Source organism: Equus quagga, chromosome 21, assembly GCF_021613505.1.
Source record: "Equus quagga isolate Etosha38 chromosome 21, UCLA_HA_Equagga_1.0, whole genome shotgun sequence".
NCBI classification, from domain to species: Eukaryota; Metazoa; Chordata; class Mammalia; order Perissodactyla; family Equidae; genus Equus; species Equus quagga.
Window position 1 is genome coordinate 7,826,561 of NC_060287.1, and position 19,771 is coordinate 7,846,331.

The window sequence follows — 19,771 nt, forward strand, 5'->3', positions numbered from 1 at the left end:
GTCTCAAGTGCTGCCACATTTCCTAAGTAATTTGTAGACCATAGCTGAGAAGAACATTCTTAACTTCTTTTAATGATAGTATTTTTCTTCGTTAGGTTTGTGAGCTGTGAACTGGTATAAGATACTAACAGGCGTTTTCCAGTTTTCTCTGTTCGGTCTGAGAATGGTTCACTATTATTCCAAGGTCACTTTGAAAGTCTTTCTGTGATTTGCTTCCATTTATTTTATGCTTGTGTTTACAGTTTTGAACGAAATATGAAATTTAATGTTGCGTTTGTCTACATTAAACTTAATTTGCCCCTCGTCAGCTTATTTACAAGAGAGAGAACATTCAAAAGCCACCCAGTAGAATGTTTTGTCTGCAATCACTCATGTAATTTTTCTATTTCTTTGTTTTATGCAGCTTTCTATATCTTTCACTTTAAAAAGAAGCCTCTCCAGGAAGAGATTCTCAGAAAATTTAAATTAGTCGGTAATAGAGATTAATAAATGATTCTCTAATAGGAAAGAGTCTTCATCATATCTTGAAAATTTTTTTTAAGTAGCTCTTTTTTCTAACTTAGAAATTCAATTTCATATTCCATATTATGTAAGTATGCTTGCTCAGATGTTCTTTAAAGTAATGACTCTATACTTACAAATAGTAAATGAAGTAAAGGTTAAAATGTATAAAAAATCCCAAATAAGATTATGATACCAAACATTTTTCCTCCTTTCATCTTTGTCTTATATTTTTCTAAGTACTTAATTTGACCTCTTGTAATGAATTTTCTTATTAATAACTTTTTACATATGTTATTGAAAAGATGAATGTTTAAAATTGATGTATCTTAAACTTGAGTGGTGAAAAATACTTTTAAAGTAGATTATTAAACATATGCATTAAAGAATATAATTTGTGTGTTGAACATTATTTTCAGGAACAGTTTGCTAACCTGTGCTTTTAAATAATTAGCAAAGTTCAAAGCTTGGAAAATGTTTTCTCTTAAAGTCCTGTCTGCTTTTTACCTTCTGAGCAGCTGTTGTACTTACTCAGCTTGTGTTAGAGAAATATCAGACAAGTGTACAGAGATGCATTTATAAGACTCATCATTTTTTATACTACTAAAATGTTAGAAAAAGCCAAAATAACTAAGGTAAGAGGAGAATGGTTAAATGAACTTGCATCATATGCACATAGTGGAATAGCATCATGGAGAGGTGTACTTCTTGACATGGAAAGTGCTTATATTAAAATTCAAAACAGCATATAAGTCTGTCTTTGTTCAAAAAGAAGATGTAGGTGGGTAAGTGATAAACAGATGAATGAATGTCTATATGGATATAGATAGAAATCTAGAGATGTAGATATATAGCTATAGCTATAGATATAAATGAAAATAAATAAAATCTTTACCGAAAGGGAAACAGTGGTGTCTGAGTCCACTGGACTGCTAACGAAATACCACAGACCTGGTAGCTTATAAACAACAGAAATTTATTTCTCATGGTTTCTGGAGGCTGGAAGTCCGAGATCAGGGTGGCAGGATGGTTGAATGAGGGCCCTCTTCTGGTTCTTAGACTTCTGGTTGTGTCCTCACGTAGTGGAAGGGGAGTCTTATAAGAGCAACAGTCCCATTCATAAGGGCTCCACCCTCATGACCAAGCCCTACCTCGTCATACCATTGCATTGAGGAGTAGGATTGCAGTATATGAATTTGGGGCGATACTAACATTCAGACCATAGCAGGTGGTTATTTAGTAAGATTTCAGATATTGTGTGTGTATTTAATTGTAATTTTAAAAAGCAATGTATCTATCAGTATGTTACTTGTATATTAAAAATAATAACTAAAAGAAAAATATAACACTAATAATAGTAGATAATATTTATTGAGCTGTATATTGTCTGTCTTGTACTCTTCTAAATAATTTTCATGCCTTTCCTCATTTAATTGTAATAGTGCTACTCTTTAATCCTTATTTATGCTATAGATTATAAGGGTGTGAATTTTCATGCTAGACTGTAAGAAATAAATGATGATAATGTAATTTCACGTGGGATTGGTTTTGAGTGGCGTCTCTGAATCCTTGAGGCTGCGTCCTGTGAGAGTGCATGTGTGTTTCTGGGGAGCAGGCACTTAGCTTTTATTTTTTTTATTTTTATTTTTTTTAAAGATTTTATTTTTTTCCTTTTTCTCCCCAAAGCCCCCCGGTACATAGTTGTGTATTCTTCGTTGTGGGTTCTTCTAGTTGTGGCATGTGGGACGCTGCCTCAGCGTGGTCTGATGAGCAGTGCCATGTCCGCGCCCAGGATTCGAACTAACGAAACACTGGGCCGCCTGCAGCGGAGCGCGCGAACCTAACCACTCGGCCACGGGGCCAGCCCCAGGCACTTAGCTTTTAACCAGATTATGAGATAGGTCAATGCTGCTCCCAATAGTTTTGGTCAAAAACACCGTTCAGTTCTGTACTGATGAAAACCGTACTTCCAAGGAGGGACATTAAGAGAGAAGCTAAACTATACAGTGGAGAAGAATGTGTTTTCGCCTCATTAGTCTACCTGAGGAAAAGACGGCAAGCAACAGGAATTGTCACCTGAAGTAACGTTTTCAAGAATGCTGAGGGGCCGGCCCCGTGGTTGAGTTCACGTGCTCTGCTACGGCAGCCCAGGGTTTCTCTGGTTCGGATCCTGGGAGCTGACATGGCACCACTCACCAGGCCACGTTGAGGTGGCGTCCCACATACTACAACTAGAGGGACCCGCAACTAAAATATACAACTATATACTGGGGCGATTTGGGGAGAAACAGCAGAAAGAAAAAAAAAAGGCTGAGAAGAAGTTAGGGGATGAGGAGATCCTCGAGTGCCAGTAGTGTTCCAGCCAGAGCTGAGCTCTAGTTTTAGAAGGTTCCTAAAATGTTAATTTTAAGTGGAATGTAATTAATTATATCCTATATATACTATAAAAATACATACTATATATATAGCCAAATATATATACAGCATATAGCATATATATACTATAGTATGTATGTAATCTGTAGTTAATATGTGTGTGTGTGTATAAAATAAGCCCTGAGAGCTTGTTCAGAGTTTTTGCAGGATGAACATGTAGGAATAATGAAGGAAGAGAGCAGACAGGGAGCTCCTAACACAGCAACCTGACTTACTCTATCAATCTGGATGTCTTGTAGCAAAATTATTTTCACATTCAGTCCTGCATTTTAAGATGTAAAATAGCAGATAATTCAAAGGACATTAATACTTGGCTTAGGGAAATGTGTTTGTCTGATTAAATATGTGAATAAATGAGTCTGTGTAGAATTTCTGCACTTAAGGAAAGGAATAACGTCGCACCATGAAACCTAAGTGAAGAGGAGCTGAAGAGCTGCTTTTCCTGTCCCTTGCGTCTGCTGCAGGGTGGGGCTGCTCAGTTCCCTCCTCAGAATCATGGGCACCAGAAATTCTAGCTTTATTATAACTTTCATCTATTGCCCTTTATGTCATTCCTTCCTGGAAAACGTCAGTAATGAGTGGAAATGTGTCACATAAAAGCTGCTAGGCATTGAAAGCTTGCAGGTTCCAGACCCCGTACCAAGAGCTCACTGACCTCCTTCCAATCTTCTAAGTGGCCTCGCTGGAATTAAAACCCAAGTCTTGCTGACTTGGAAATCTGTGTTCCTGGGCATCATCTTGTATAACTGTCCTTAGACATAAAGAACTCTCCAGTCTCTGCGCTGTTATTCTTCAGGGTGTGGCTTTCGCCCACCTCTTTTCAGAATGTTACAGGGAGGCTGATGACAATGTAGATTCCTGCCTGGGACTCACCCCAAGGTAACCAATCAGAATCGCTGGAGGATGAACATTTTTAACAAGCTTTCTTGGAATCTCGATGCTTCCTCGGAGCATGCTGTGGATTGAAAAGCACAGCTCCATACTCATTTCTACACCAGAGGGTGAGAGCGTACCAAGTTCTTTTTTTTTCTGGTAGCGTTTGACACTGGCCACCCTCCTTCAAACTCTTCTTAGCTTTCTGTATTTGCTTCTGATGTCCCTCTTTGTCTGCTGACAGTTCCTCCTCAGTCTTCTCTGATCGGCCTTCTTTCTGCCTGCAGTTCCTGGAGATGCTGCCCGTGGCCCTTTTTCCTCCTGTGGCTGTAACTACAATCCCTCACTGAGTCCTTACAAATTACTCTTGGTCCTCACCCCCAATTCTCTCCTGAATTTCAGTACTTTATTTTTATCACTGTTACTCTAAATCCATGGATGCTGGCATATCATTCAGGTCTTAAATTTAGCATGCCAAAAAATGAACTCATTATCTTCTCCCCATACACATTCTGTCAGTTCTGTCACCGTTTTCCCCAAGCGCACTTAGTGCTGGCACTGCTCCGTCTCCTGAGCTCGAAACTTCAAAATTGCATTCACACTTCCCCTTTCCTCCCAACCTCCATTCAGCAGGCAGTCATCAAGTCCCATTGTTTCCACCCCAGAAAGGCCATTTGAATTGATCTTTCTTTTCTCCATTCCTGCTGCATCTCATCTTCTCTTCCCTTAGACTTTGGGTTCCATACAGCTCTCCTACCGTTCAGCTGTCCCCAGTATCCAGTCTCTTCTCCACGCTGTACCAGAGACGTGTTAATAACACGTTTGAACTTTTCATTCCCTACTTAGAAATAGCCTTTGGTTCCCTGCTGTCTGGATTCTAAGGTCCAGATTCTATGAGGCCTTTCCTAACCTCACCTCCGCCTGCCTGCCGCACCTCTTCTCACCACAAGCCCTACTTTATGATTACACCTAACTCCTCAGTGCGTCTCACTTTCTCACTCCAGTGCATCAGCATGTCATCCCAGTAGCTGGAATCTCTGTCCACATACGAAAGGCTGGTCCTTCTTTGCACTGTGTTTCCGTGGTATTTACTCCAGACCAATACCGTGGAGAAGCAATTAAGAGTCAGAGTGCTGAACCAGACTGTCTGGGGTCATAGGCCCCGCTACTTAATAACTCTCTGTGCCTCAGTTTCCTTACCTGTAAATTTGCATCATAGTATTACCTACTTCAGGTTTGTTGAGGTAGAAAGAGTTAATCTATATGCATTTGCCTGGCACATAGCAAGCAGACATTAAGCATTTGCCGCTGCCTCTACTGTGATAATCACGATGGCACTGATATGGCAGTCTCCCCCAGAAAAGGCTGAAGGAGGTGTTTATTCCTGGAGGCAATGCCGAGGTCCATGGCTATACCAAAATAAAAGTGTTTTGCCTATAGGAAGCCTGGATCCAGTTTGTAGGCTGCTCTACTTTAGCTCCCTCATGCTGTTTCTAGTCTCTCTTAAGGTCGCCACTAGATGAAGTCCCGTTAGTACCTGGACATGTAGTTTCCCCTCGGCTGGCGGTACCTTCATTATGGGTAAAGAACGTGCTTCACTACAATTCTGGAGGCGCATCATTTTGCCAGTTGAGTGGATGATGGAACAGGCTATGCCGTGGCTGCACCATGGACTGATATGAATCAGGCTCGAGACCCAGGCAGGACTCCAAAGTGTAGCAGAGGGAGGTCCCTTGTCACTTTAAGGCATTTCATAGTAAATAAAGGCCCACAGAGTCAGAAATCTGGTTCCCTCCTCTGTCACATAGCAGGCGACATTATAAAAAATATTATTTAGATGGAAATATTAGAATTTAGCAAAATGTTTGCAGACGTTTTGATTTTTATGACACTACTATAGACATATTTGTTTGGCTGTTATTTTTATTTTGATGACTGTGGTCCTGAAAAGTTAAATATAAATTGCAGCGCTTCTTAGCAGAGTTTACCGTTTGAAGCAACTCCACGATAAATCACTTTGAATTACATCCTAGCTTATTAGTTTTTATTTATTGGAATATTAATTTACTCATTTCTTTAAAATAGGATCCTCCTGTATTGGCTACTACCAATACACCTGTATTGGTACTTTCTAATTCAAAAGAGAAATTTGTAGCTTAGAAAATTAGTGTTAAAGTGGTAAATGAAAGTAAATTTTGGAAAGTAGCATGTAACTTTTAGAAGAAAAAAAGAAGCTGTAAAGGAGAAATCCAACTTGGGGAAAACAATAAGAGCCAATCTATTAGATGACTAATACTTAAATTTTATTTTCAGAATGAAGAATATGTATGTGTTATTATTTTATTTTCAAGTGTATTGGGTTTCTGGTTCTCATCATTATAATGAGAAATAATATTTAAGTGGATTCCCAACCAAGTGTCCCAGCTATACACACACACCCCCACGCAGACACAACTTGAAATTAAAGATGCACATCTAATGGTAACACATAGATCTGAGAAAGAAATAGGGAAAATGAATAATGAGAGTGATGACTTGGGTCTCTGTAGCACTTGAAGTTTAAAATGTACTTGCCTAATGTGATGAGATAGAAAGAACTTCATTAAAACTTTTGCATTTTAATCAGAAGAACTGAATTTTAGTGGTTGCTTTCCATTTATTCTCTGTGTGAGGCTGGGCAAATCTCTTAACTGCCCAGAGCTTTGGAGTTCTCATCTATGAAATGGATATAATACAGAGTCCCTCTGAGGTTGAAAAAATAATGTACACCACAAAGCCTTTGGAAATTGTAAAGCAATGTACAGATTTCGGAGATTGCGGAAATAGAGATCTCGGAAATTACTCAGAGACTTCAGAGATTATTTCGGAGATGGAGCAAGGCTGACAGAGATAACCGTTCTCAGTTTGTGCCTGAGGGAATGAGGCATGCAATAGGGGAGAAACGTGTCCAGGCTGAAACCGGACCTGGATCCAGGCGTGGGCGGTACTCTTTGTGTTAGACTGTGCCGTTTCTGACCCAGGTTTGTACATCATTTACAGGGCACAGCTGTAGTAAATTGTAACCTAAATTGGATTTTAAGGGCTTCAAAACATATAATTATTGATTTATCTTAGTAAGCAATGTGAATATTACTGAGTGGGAGGTATATTTGTTTTTAATGCAGGTAATGAATTTGGGCATCCGGAATGGCTAGACTTCCCAAGAAAGGGGAATAATGAGAGCTACCATTATGCCAGAAGGCAGTTTCATTTAACTGATGATGACCTTCTTCGCTACAAGTTCCTAAATAACTTTGACAGGGATATGAATAAATTGGAAGAAAGATGTGGTTGGCTTTCTGCTCCCCAGGTAAGCTCTTTCCTCTGAATGTTATGTTTTAGTCACCAATGTTGTACATGCTTTGAATGGCAATCCACGTAAATCCGTATGCAGATCTTTTAAACATCACTTTATTATTCAGCGTGTGGTACCCTGTGGCACACTTCAGGTTGTCAAAACATGTCGCTGAAGTCTCCCCAATAGATAATGAACATCTTAAACATAATGCCCCGCTTACTTTCCTGGTTAGCTTGTTGTTGTTGTTTAAATTTAGTAATTTTTGTTTCATTTGGTTAAAATAAATGACAAAAAGCTCTGCATGGAATCCATTTTGAAAATTGCTGTGGAAACATCTTAATTGTTTTGACTGTTTTTCTTTATATAAATAATTATGCTGTCATAAAGAAACGACTTTGACAACATGTAGATTTCTTTGTTCCTTTTTTTCCTTCCTTTACTGGTCTCTAACTTGTCATTTCAATAGATGCCATTATACCTGCATGCTGTTTTGTATTTTTCATGAGCCTGACTCTCCTCTGGAATTAACGTGTCCATTTTCAATAAGTTTTAGAAAATGTAATTAACAGGTGCAAATTTTATACAGGCTTCTTTTTTTCCTCTTGCAAAAATTAGCATATAGTATGTGTTACTTCTAATCCATTTGCTTTTTACTGGTGTTGTTTGAAATTACTGTTGATGTGTTTTTACTTTTCTGTCTCTGATTTTTTTTTTTTTAATGGTTGAACAAAGGTGCTTATATATTCAGTAAGATTGGCTACATGACACGAATGCCCTAATCACATTTATTAGTAATGCTATTTCCAGGAGAGGGAGCAAAACGATGCTCCTTTTCAATAGGGACAGTGTTGAATACCAAAAGGCGTGCTGTTTACGCCGGAGCCGTGGTTCACATTTCAAAATTACCAAGACTGGTGATGCTGATGTGCATGTAAATGAGTCCTCTCAACGCTGGGCCTGGCAGAGGGTGGTGCCCAACAGCAGAGGCTCCTCACCCCCACTATAAAACATGGTGTACCAAATAAGAGAGCTTGTGGAAGGTATCTTGTCTTTTCAGACCTTCTCTTTGATTAGGCATATGTATATATATAGTAAAAGACTTTAAGTTGCCCTTGTATCTGACGAAGTTGTGCAACTATGTAAAGTTTTTAAGATAACTACAACTTCAGAACTCTCATATGATAACAATGTTACATTATATTTTGAATAGTAATTTTATGTACCTTACCTCGTTAATCTGGGCACTAAAAGAAAAGTCTTAAAGAATATTCGCTTATAAGTACATAAACATACACGCAAACACTTTGTCTGTAGCCACAGGTACCATGTTTTTACTTAAAACCTAAGCCACAACACTAGTGCTTTGTGCTTAGTTTGAAGTTGGCAAGTGGCTGGTGAGATTTTGATACTCTTTTAGCAGTTTTTGAGACTGTTCTTGGCTTAGAGTTTGATATGGCAGAATTGCAACATATTCAAAAATGTAACGTGCTGGCATTTTCATTTTTGGCTTAATAACTAACAAGGCTATTAATAAACAAAAACAACTTTTTTGTAAATAATTTACTTCTAACAGCAATATATTATATTTAAATATAATATATGTGTTAATTCTTGCAGGCATTTGTGAGTGAGAAGCATGAAGGCAATAAGGTCATCGCTTTTGAGAGAGCAGCTCTTCTTTTTATTTTCAACTTCCATCCAAGCAAGAGCTACACCAATTACAGAGTCGGAACGACATTGCCCGGGAAATATCCTTTTTGTTGCCAATGAGTGTGACTGTCTGCATTCAACTTTTTCTTCCATCATAGAGCCTAAGAAAGACTAATGCTGGTGTCGTGACAGTAGCTCTCAGTTTCTTCATCTCAAAAATGAGGGACTTGAAATAGTTGGTTGATAAATCTTTGCTCAGCTCGGTTATACTGAATTCATCCTAAACTTCATTCTGGCTCTAAAAAGTAGGATTCTGAACATTTTTTAAATAATATTTTGATCCAATATGCAATACAGGAGATTATTGCAGTTTTTGTTTACGAAGCTATTTTGTAAGTCGCGTCTGAGAATTGTCTCCTTTCCCCTCCGCACTGAGAGGGCAGACAGTAGCTGTAAAGATAGTTTCCTTCCTTTTTCTCTCTCCTGTCTCCTAAAATGCAGGACACAGCTCACTTTTGTAGGCCTGAATTGGTCAGAAATCATGGCAGGGAAGGTATAAGCAAAGGAAATAGCAGGGAGAATGTTTTTGATGTTCTCTACACAGTCATGTGCTGCAAAATGACATTTCAGTCATTGACAGACTGCGTGTATGATAGTGGTCCCAGAGAATTAGTACCATAGAGCCTAGGTGTGTAGGAGGCTATACCATCTAGATTTGTGTAAGTACACTCTCTGATGTATGAACAAGGGTGAAATCGCCTAACAGTGCATTTCTTAGGACCTATCCTCGTCATTAAGTGATTCATGACTGTAAATTCATTTACTCATTCATTTGTGCATTTCACTGATATTTACTGAGCACCTGTTGATTGCACGCCTGTGTGCCAGCGCTGTGCTAGATGCTGTAAATACAGGAATTTTCCTGGCAGATGCAGTCACTGCCCTCATGGAGCTTTTAAACCAGTGAAGAAGGCAAACATTAGTAATTGTAAGTTTGATAATTGTTACAAAAGGGACCGTGCTATGTAGTTTAAAGAGATTACAGCTTACCAGATCCATGGAAAGAGCGACAGATTCAGGACCTAGCAACAAACCAGCACAAATTTTTAGGCAGGCAGTAGAAATAATGTGCTTCTCCCCTGAAGCCCTAACAGTGATTAATGGCTGCCACCTGAGCCCGTGCCTGATGCCAACACAAGGTCCTCTGTGTCAGGGTGTCTTAGCTACAGTAGGAGAAACCCCCTGTTCAACTGGCTCAGACAATAAGGAAAATGTATTTTGCCACATAATAAAAGCCCCAAGGTAGGGTGACCCTGGTACTGTGACAATATATCATTGAGGTCCCTGGCTCCTTCTGTCTTGCTGCTTTCAACTTTCCAGGGCTGGCAGTGTCCAAGGGCTGGCACCTGTTACAGTTGCAACACAACAGCCATGGTTCCAAATGTCACCTTCAGACACAACACAAGGCAAACATTTTACTTTTTGTGTCTCTTTTCAAGAATGAAGTCACTTTAGCAAATTTCCTTTTGTATTCCATTGACCAGAATTCAGCCACACATCCCCAGAGAAATTGCTAGAAAGGAGAATGGTATCTCCAGAAGTGGCTTAATTAGGAATTACCCCCGAGTCTCCAGGAAGTGGACACTCCTCGGTAAAGTGGTTGTCCAGTGTTTGTCCGGCAGTGAGGAGGAAAGAGCCAGTGCTGTCTAGTAAGTAGCCTGTGGCATCTGCCACCACCCTGTGCTCTCAGTGACGTTGAGGGTGGTGAGAGCTGGTTCCCTCCCTTCTCCCCTCGCAGCAGCTCACTGTTCCACAGAGCACTGAAGAGCGGAGGCTGTGGCTGTGACTAATGGCCCCAACGTGCCTCAGTTCACAGAGAATGCTCCGATGAGCAAAATTACTGTGACGGGGTTCTCTGCACCAAAGAGCTGTGCTGTTCAGGAAGCAAATGTTCTCACCATCTCCATGAAGACACGCAAACAAATGCTAGATGAGTAGCAACTCATATGCAACCCTTCTCAGCTCCAAACTGCTGAAGTAATGCCCCTAGACTAAATCATTTATTCCTGATAATGTAATATAATCAAAATATAATTTTGATGATAATCAAATTAAAACATAATCAAAGGAAAGTACATTTACAGAACACTTGGGATCTGTTGCAGTCTTTGTTAATCACTGTCCTTGACCCTAAGTGAGGGAGGAGAGATGTATAAAACCAAATGAGGATATAAGGTGTAATGCAATAGATGGGATGGGACAGGAATGTTCCATGGGGGAACAGAGGACAAGTGAAAGAAAAGTAAATAAATAAATGATAGAGATTGATTGATTGATTGATTGATTAAGGAAAAGACCTTTAAGCCTAGATGAGAGAGAGATTGATTGATTGAGGAAAAGATCGTTAAGCCTGGACCTTGAGAAATGGATAAAATCGTAGGAGAAAGAATTGAGGAAGGCCATTCCAGCTGTTGCAAAGTATAGAATATCCTTAGATAGTGGACCGTACAATGGATTAATTGGAGAACGATGACCATAAAAAGAACTACTAAGAGATAAAACTGTAAAGATAGATTGCAATCACATAATAGAAGATTTCAATGCCATGTTAATGAGTTTAGGCGTTTTTCTATAGTATCATAGTGAGTCGTTGAAGGTTTTTGAGGGAGGGAGCTGCTTGATAACAATGTGTGCTTTAGGAAAAGTTCTCATGTACCCAATGTGTGAGAGAGCTCTCGTGAGGAGAGAGGTGGGAAGTACAGATGTTAATTATGAGCAATTGCAGTACACACAAAAGATAATTAGGGCACGAACTAAAGTAATGGCATTGGATAGAAAGAGGTATATGAAGCCCTTTCTTGTAGTAAAAGAACTCAGCATTTGTTTGGACATGGGGTGTAGAAGAGAAAATACACGGTTTCACTCTGAACGATGGGAACAACGGCAGTGATATTATTTCTGACATTAGCGAAGCAAGGAGGAGTAATCAGCCAGGGCAAGAGAAAATATTAGTTTAATTTAGGATCATTGACAAGTGGAAATACATGAAATTTCAATGAAGATGTTTAGGAGAAAAATCTTGGCTCAGGCTACATTAATCTCCTGTCTGAAACCTATGTAACTTTAATACATATTAGTCAATGAAAACATATATAATAACATGGCATATTTTATTAAGTGGAACCCACCCAAAAGTTAATTTTATTTAGTAATACCAAGTTACACCGTACATGAAATTCTAGTTCGGTTTTGATAAACCTTGCCACACATTGTGTCTTCTGAAATTTAGCAGTTTGTTTACATGTCTTAGGCACGTATTGCACAGAAATTCTCTATTTTCATAAACACAGGATGGTTTACATTAGTGAGCCATTTCAGAACCTGTACTCACGAAAAGTTGTAATGATAGACACCTTGGAACCTGGGCCGCCTCTTCATAGAAGTCAGAGTGGTAGCCTCACTCATCTCTTGGATCTCTAGGAGAACCTTGAAGAAATATTGTTGGTTCTTTTACTACAAGGATTCTGTCCTCTACAGACTTATGCCCACTTGGACCTCATTTACTTTCTCATTCATGTCTTTCTGTCAACAAGCTGTAACTAATTCCCTTGTGTTATTGCTTCCTCTAAGGACATTTGCATTTTAATAAGTCTCTTTGAATACACAAGAAGTATGCAAGACCTAATGGACTGGATATCTAATGGAATAATTATTTTATAATGAGGATTATTTTTTGAGGGGAGAGGAGCCTGAGAGCATTTCCAACATACCTTAAACCACGCCTTCTAATTAGCTTTATGTTCATACCGCCAGCCCTAACTCCTAGTTTGGAATTATAAAGTTTTCTGGATTTTGCAATATTCTGTACACCAATGACCCAGTTCAGTGTAGAAATCCCATCTATAAATTCCTACACGGATAAGAGCTAACCATGTTTAGAACACTTTCTAGTCCTAGGAACTCACTATTTCACAAGGTAAGCAATTTACAGTTTTTAATTTGTAAAAGTATTGCCTTAAATGTAAATGCCTTTGTTCTGTACGTGGGGCCTAATGCCTGTTCTTCATGCCAGCTGTCTGAATCAGAAGGCGTTTAACATGCTCCTCACAGTACCACCACCCTAGTCTTCCCTCTGCCAGACCAATACCTCTAATTCCTGTAATAGATTCCTGTGACACTTTCCAGACCTCTTCCCATCACGCATCCCTTATCAAAATGCACCCGGCATATCCACATTCCTCTCACGTTGTGTCTCCAGAACGAACAGCACGCTATTCCAGATACGTCTGGCAAGGACGATGTGGAGTGCCCCATTTTCTCCCGTTGTCTTGATACTGTTCTCTTTCACGTAGGTAAAGTTACATTAGCTATCACATTTTCTGCTCATATTGCATTTGCATCAAATAAAAACTTTATATTTTTTATGTATACTAGCATTATGTCATATCTCCCATATTCTTTATTTATTCAGTTAAGTATAACCCAAAATCCCAAATTTAACGTTAAAACAAAAAAATATTGTTTTTGCCACTAACCTGTTAATAGAGAAGATAAAAGCATACTAGAGCGGAACAATTTTGTGTTATTAATCTGTTGTGATTGTACCATCGTCCAGAAGCCCCAGATAAACCTATTCTCTCAGCTTCTTGTTGTTCCAAGCTTAGCTATAAAAGTTCTTTTTATTGTCCTTACCATTTTCCAAGTCTCATTTCTTTTTGGCCTTTCATCTTTCTGACTTTATTCTTGTCCCTTAAACGGCAATGTAGCTCAGCATTATAGAATTATTTCAGATATAGAAGGTACGAAAAAATTAGGATTTCTATGCTGTATTTTCTGACTTTACCAAAGTCTTCTATGCCATTGGTGTTTCCAACTACTGAGCCAGTGAATCGAATACAGATTTTCACTGTGAAGAACCCACAGTGGCAAAATTGGATGTATTAATCAAGTCAAGAAATTCATCAAATTTTTAATTCCCTGGGAAGCAGGATTTGGTGCCAGAACAAATTTAAAGTTTCTAAAGAAGTCATTTGAACTTCTGTCACTATGAAATATAAACCTGCAATAGGAAATACGTCTGAATTCTTGAGCAGTTCCGTTTTTTGAACCTGTATATTCTGTATATCAAATAGCAAGATGTCAACTTCCAGTCAGCTCTGTGGAGAAGAGGTGGTGACTGTCTTCCCAAGAAACTGTAGTAAGGGGAGCTGTCTTGGAGCTAACGCCAGGCAAGGTAGAAGAAACACTTTAAGGATGCTTTTAAATATCGCTTCAAAATAAGATGATGCATTTGGAAAGCAAAGAGGGAAGTCTGATTTGTATCACTAAGGTTTTGAACGTGGTCTTCATGGGGACTTCTCAAGGACATAGTATTGTTTCTGCAAAGGGAATCTACAGCCATATTCTAGAAAATGAAAAACAAAACAGCAAAAACCCTTTGCCCATACACCGTCTCCCACTGGTCTTTTCAGCTGCCATTGTTCCATGTGCTAATGGCCAGCGTTCTTTAATACAGTAGACAGCAATGTAGTGATGTGGACTGAGACCTAAACATCCCGAGTAAGCAGGCAGCTTACACATGTCATGCTTAGGAAGATGAAATACGTTTTCTTGATGTGTTATATTTGCTTATGACTTCACATTGTTTAGCTGTAGAGAAAGAAAGAAACACATGCCCTTTATATTATCAGAATCGTTATTGTATTTCTTCTGTCACATCTCTTCACTTGGAACATTATCAAATCAATGTATTTTGAATAATGCAAATGATGATGCCACATTCTGCGTGATGTAAGGGACAGTGTGGGTGTTACAGGACCTCTTTTGAGGGTCTCTGTTTGCTAGCCATTTTTATTAAGTATCTAGTTTAATATTCCTGGCTGCCCTCTAAGGTAGGTTGTATTAGCTTCCTGTGACAGATCAGGAAACTAAGGCCTTTCAGTAACTGCCTAGCCTCCTTCTAACACTCAACTGATAAAGGTCGAGCAGTGTATTGCAAAGCCCATGTTCTTTCCACTAAACCGTGTTGCCTCTTTCTGTCTGTTCCTGTGTGTATGTGTGGTTTGTGGTGAGAGCAATAGTGGCATTGTGGATGACGACTTATTTCCAAAATGTGCAAAATGATTTTGATACAGTTATGGGGGAAGAGAGAGCATGAGAAACTATACACGAATTCATGGCACAGGCAAGCTTCTCTCTCATCCACTAACTTCCATCAGCACCCCACCACCGCCCCCCACAAATGCTTCCCCAGAAATTCTTCCTCTTGACCCCTGTCATTATCCTCCGTAAGAAAAAAAATGGTAAAATGATTATTGTGATTTCTCCATATTCTGGAGTAGAATATAAATGTCTCATGGGTCTATGTCCATGGTTAAACTCCTCTTGATTGATACATCCTGTCAATTGAGGTTTACCCTATAATATTCGGACTAAACTTTAAGCCCTCACAGCTTATTTGTAAGGTGGTGTCTTTGGTTTACACAGAATCTATTGTTCTGAGAGCATAAACAACACTAGAATCAAATGTTTTAAAATTATTTGTCAGCATGCTGTTGAGGTGGGAGTGGAAATACTAGTGTAATAGCAGCCCCCTTTCCAAATGGTGTTTCAAACTGTTACAGTGTTGAAATATTAAGAGGAGTAATCAGAAAGTATGGTTTGTGAAGAATACGTGAATCCAGGCCAAAAGTATTTAAAGCTAGGGGAACAGATGAGTAAATAGTTGGATTTGACCCAAGATCTTTGAAATATTTTCATTAAACTGCTGCAAGATGTACTATTTAAAATGTAAATTTAGGCTGTGACATTTGCAACCTGTACACAGAGTTTCTAATGAGCAAGTGAGCTCACTTGGATGATTCACTTCAGTGTGATCGCTGAAGGCAGAGATGTTGCTGCGCGTTGGTTTGAAGCGTGGTTATGTAACACTCGGTGTTTATCAGAATCTGTGCTTTATGCAACAAATAAAAACAAAGGACTTAATTTAGGATTAGCTAAATGCCACACTATCAAGATTTTATATGCGAAGGTTAATTTCTGGACTAAAAAAGTTGAGCATCTCAGCTTTCTAGTTTTCCAGGTTATAGATGTTTTGGTAAAAAAATTTTTTAAAAATGTAAGATTTTCTCTGAAAAGATCTACAACAGTGACTTTGAATATATGCAAGCATCTTTCTTTTCCTTGTGTATGTGAGTGTGTGTACATGTGTGTGGGTGTGTCTGTGTGCTTTTACTTTATGCTGCAACGTAATGATGATGTTCTTTCTGTGAACAGAGACAGACAACCCTATGAACCATTTCATATTTAATATAGGTCCTCCTTTTGATTCTGTAGCTTCAGGATGGATGTACACTCATTGCCTAGGTCAGCCTTCTTTAGTTTCAAGATGCCAGTAATACTTTAAACATTACCAAGCCGTCTTTTGATCATTTTTCATTGTTAAACACTGTCCAACAATCCCTGGGATTTAATGGTAATGACAGACGCATATCCCCCCCTCCACCAGCAAGAAAGGGCCTATGATTTAGCCTCATGTTTCTACCGAGAAATTGGAGATGAATCACAAAGTAAGAAAAATATTTTGCATGATTAAAATATTGCAACTGCTGTAACACTTTTAGATTGACTTAATATATACTCATAAGACCATAGGCATTAATGAATAATGAGCAAGCCCTTACTACACACAAATGGTTTTAGGGTTTTTGTGAATAGCTGAGTGCTATTCAGTGTCTCAGTGCTCTGAGATATTCAACAGCATTTCTGTTTCGTTGATTTGTAGGTCAGTTGTGCAGTGATGATCTCCTTTGGTTCCAGAAATTCATCTAACAATAGCTCAGTTAAGATTTTTATCCTCTATTTCTTGTTCTTCTGTGGGAAAAAGAAATCAGAAACATTATTCTAACCTTTAAAAACAGTACATCTTGCCTAATAATTGTATCACTAATAAGGGGGAAAAACAGTGTCTAGGGTGATCATTTTTACCAATTTGTAAAAAGAAGTGCTATTAAGTGACTCCAAGTGACTCCAAGATACATGGTAAAACTGAGAGTCTTACCTGAATATTAGCAACTATATCTTTAGTTAGACTAGATTAGATACTCACAACTTAAAGCTAAATTCTTGATGGATGAGTGATGAAAAATAGAGGGATGGGCAGATGGATGGATGGATGGGTGGATAATGGATAGACAGATGGGTGGATGGGTGGATGATGGATAGATGGATGGATGGATGGATGGATAGATGGATGGATGGAGGATGCAACTACCTAATGATGAAAGAACCCCTGACGTTGTTTAAAATTAAATAATTAAAACACAAACTATTACTATAATCTATTTCTTTTCCCTTAGAGTAGATATTTAATTAAATGGTAGAAAGAAAAACTTGATAAAATATTATCAATAAAATGCATCATAATTTTGTAGACTTTGAAACTAATATACTAGAATCTGTTGTCAGAATATTTGTTGAACAGACTGTTTTAATAAGATCTACCATCTATTACAAACTTACTATATGCCTTGCTGTCTGCAAGCACTTTACACTCAGTATCTCGTTTAGTGAACCTTTTCCTTTCCTAGGGAACATCATGGTAAATATGGAAGAAGGAAATCTACTGTGAAAAACATTGGCCTGAGAGATTGCATATCTAACCTTGCTTTTAAAATAGCCCTTTATTTAATCAGTCCAAAACAGATGTTCTCTTCTATTATGAAAAATAAATTATATTCATCACCTTTATATCTGATGCCAATGTTTCTTAAATAGAGCATTCTGTGTCTAAAATAAGTTTTTAATATTGAACAATAAATTGCTTTTTCTTTCTGAATCTTTGTAGAAATTAGCCTTTTTCCTGTAACTATCTCCTGCCTACCAGAAAGCTGTTTAGATCTTCTATAAGTGAGATGCTCCATTTCCACTATTTTCTGTTAAGCTATTCTAACTCAGAATCTCACAGGGTCAAACTAAGTGGTCAGTGTTTCATTTAAATGTGAAAGTGGTTCCTGAATACCCCAGAAAATTTCTTAAAATTAAGCCATGATGGGGGCTGGCCCAGTGGCATAGCAGTTAAGTTCTCACATTCCGCTTCGGCAGCCTGAGGTTCACCGGTTCGGATCCCGGGTGCAGACATGGCACCGCTTGGCAAGACATGCTGTGGCAGGCGTCCCACATATAAAGTAGGGTAAGATAGACACAGAGTGAGCTCAGGGCCAGTCTTCCTCAGCAAGAAGAGGAGAATTGGCTACAGATGTTAGCTCAGGGCTAATATTCCTCAAAAAAAAAAAATTAAGCCGTGATGTAATTACTGCTTCACCATAATTATTTAAGGGCTCCCAAGAATATACTGATGCTACAGCCAAAAGAAGAGTGTCTGTTTCTCCAGAGAGACGTGGAGAAAGTAGAGCCGGGAACGACGTGTTCTTGGAAATAGTGGCTTCAGTTGCAACCCTGTGTAAGAACCATCTCTGATCCTATTAAAGTAGTGTCTCTCGGCCTAAGGCTGGAAAAATGCCTAATTAATTCCAATTATGTTTGTAAAATTTGTTTGTGAAATTAATTGTGATTCTTTTTGGTAATTATGTGGTGTCAATTTTTGAATAAGAAAAGTATTCTTTAGACATCTTGAAAAGTTATTGCAGAAATGGATAACCTAATGAAGTGCGCTCCTGTTGCCTTTTACTGGCAGACAATAAGTATTTTATTCCACGAACATTAATTAAAACAGAGAATTGTTTTCTTTGTCTGTAAAATTATGAACATTACTGTGATTTTTTTCCCCTTTGTTATGTAGGGAAATAGTCAGTTTTCACTTTCCTACCTTCCCACCAACACTCTTCTTTTTCTTCCAGCTAAGGAAAACAAGTTTCTCTGGTGGTAGCATTCTTTTCTGACGCTGAGACATTGTTTCCTTCAGTTTGTCCTCTTCCCCTAACGTTTTTATCCCCCAAAGCCTCATGTAACTGGTGTGGCCACAACGGTAGCAGGTATTTTTGCTTCTTGTATTTGTGAACCTGGAGAATCTGCTCTGGTTACTGGGTTAGTGGCTCAGAGCACGGGCTTGGGACTAAGACAGTTCGAGGGTTCAAGTTCTGTCTCTCCCACTTACTCGTGTTATGGAAGTGACCTTTTTTTTTTCTTTTCTGAGGAAGATCAGCCCTGAGCTAACATCTGCTGCCAATCCTTCTCTTTTTTCTGAGGAAGACTGGCCCTGAGCTCACATCCATGCCCATCTTCCTCTACTTTACATGTGGGATGCCTGCCACAGCATGACTTGATGAGTGGTGCCATGTCCGTACCAGGGATCAGTGGACCCTAGGCTGCTGGAGCAGAACATGAGAACTTAACCGCTGCACCCCTGGGCCAGCCCCGAAAGTGAACATTTTGTTTCCTAGTCTCCTCATCTTTAAAACACCAACACATAGAATTATCAGAGTTAAATGAGTGAATGCATGTGACAGGCTTGGCAACAGCATCCTGCACATAGTTTGAGCTCAGTAAGTGTTAGCTGCTGTGGTCATTGCTACTGTCATCATCATCATTCAAAAAGTGTGCTAGAGGGCTGGCCTTGTGGCATAGTGGTCAAGTTTGGCGCATTCCACTTCAACAGCTGGCTTCACAGGGGCATGGACCTACACCACTCATCAGCCATGCTGTGGCAGCAACCCACATACAAAATAGAGGAAGATTAGCACAGATGTTAGCTCAGGGCTAATCTTCCTTGAGCAAAAAAAAAGAGAGAGAGAGAGAAAGATTGGCAACAGATGTTAGCTCAGGGCAAATCTTCTCAGCAACAAAGAGAAAAAAAAATGCACTAGAAATTTGATGATAAAAGGAAGGAAAAGAAAGAATGAGAGGAATGGGTACAAATCCTCTCTGTTCCACATTCTCTTGTCCTCCTTTTTTCATTTCCTATTCCCCAGTTCTCCACCACAAAACGATTTGTCCTTTCACAGTACTGGAATTACG

General features: G+C 38.9%; 1 protein-coding gene across 2 annotated transcripts in view; it reads left to right on the plus strand.

Annotated features, from left to right (window-relative positions):
• Positions 1–19,771, plus strand: part of GBE1 (1,4-alpha-glucan branching enzyme 1) — a 246,815-nt gene that overhangs the window by 206,890 nt on the left and 20,154 nt on the right. For both annotated transcript variants that reach the window (XM_046648014.1, XM_046648015.1), the window contains 2 exons: positions 6,975–7,159; positions 8,765–8,895. In XM_046648014.1, coding sequence (XP_046503970.1) covers positions 6,975–7,159; positions 8,765–8,895 — 316 coding nt within the window. The remainder of the gene's footprint in view (positions 1–6,974; positions 7,160–8,764; positions 8,896–19,771) is intronic.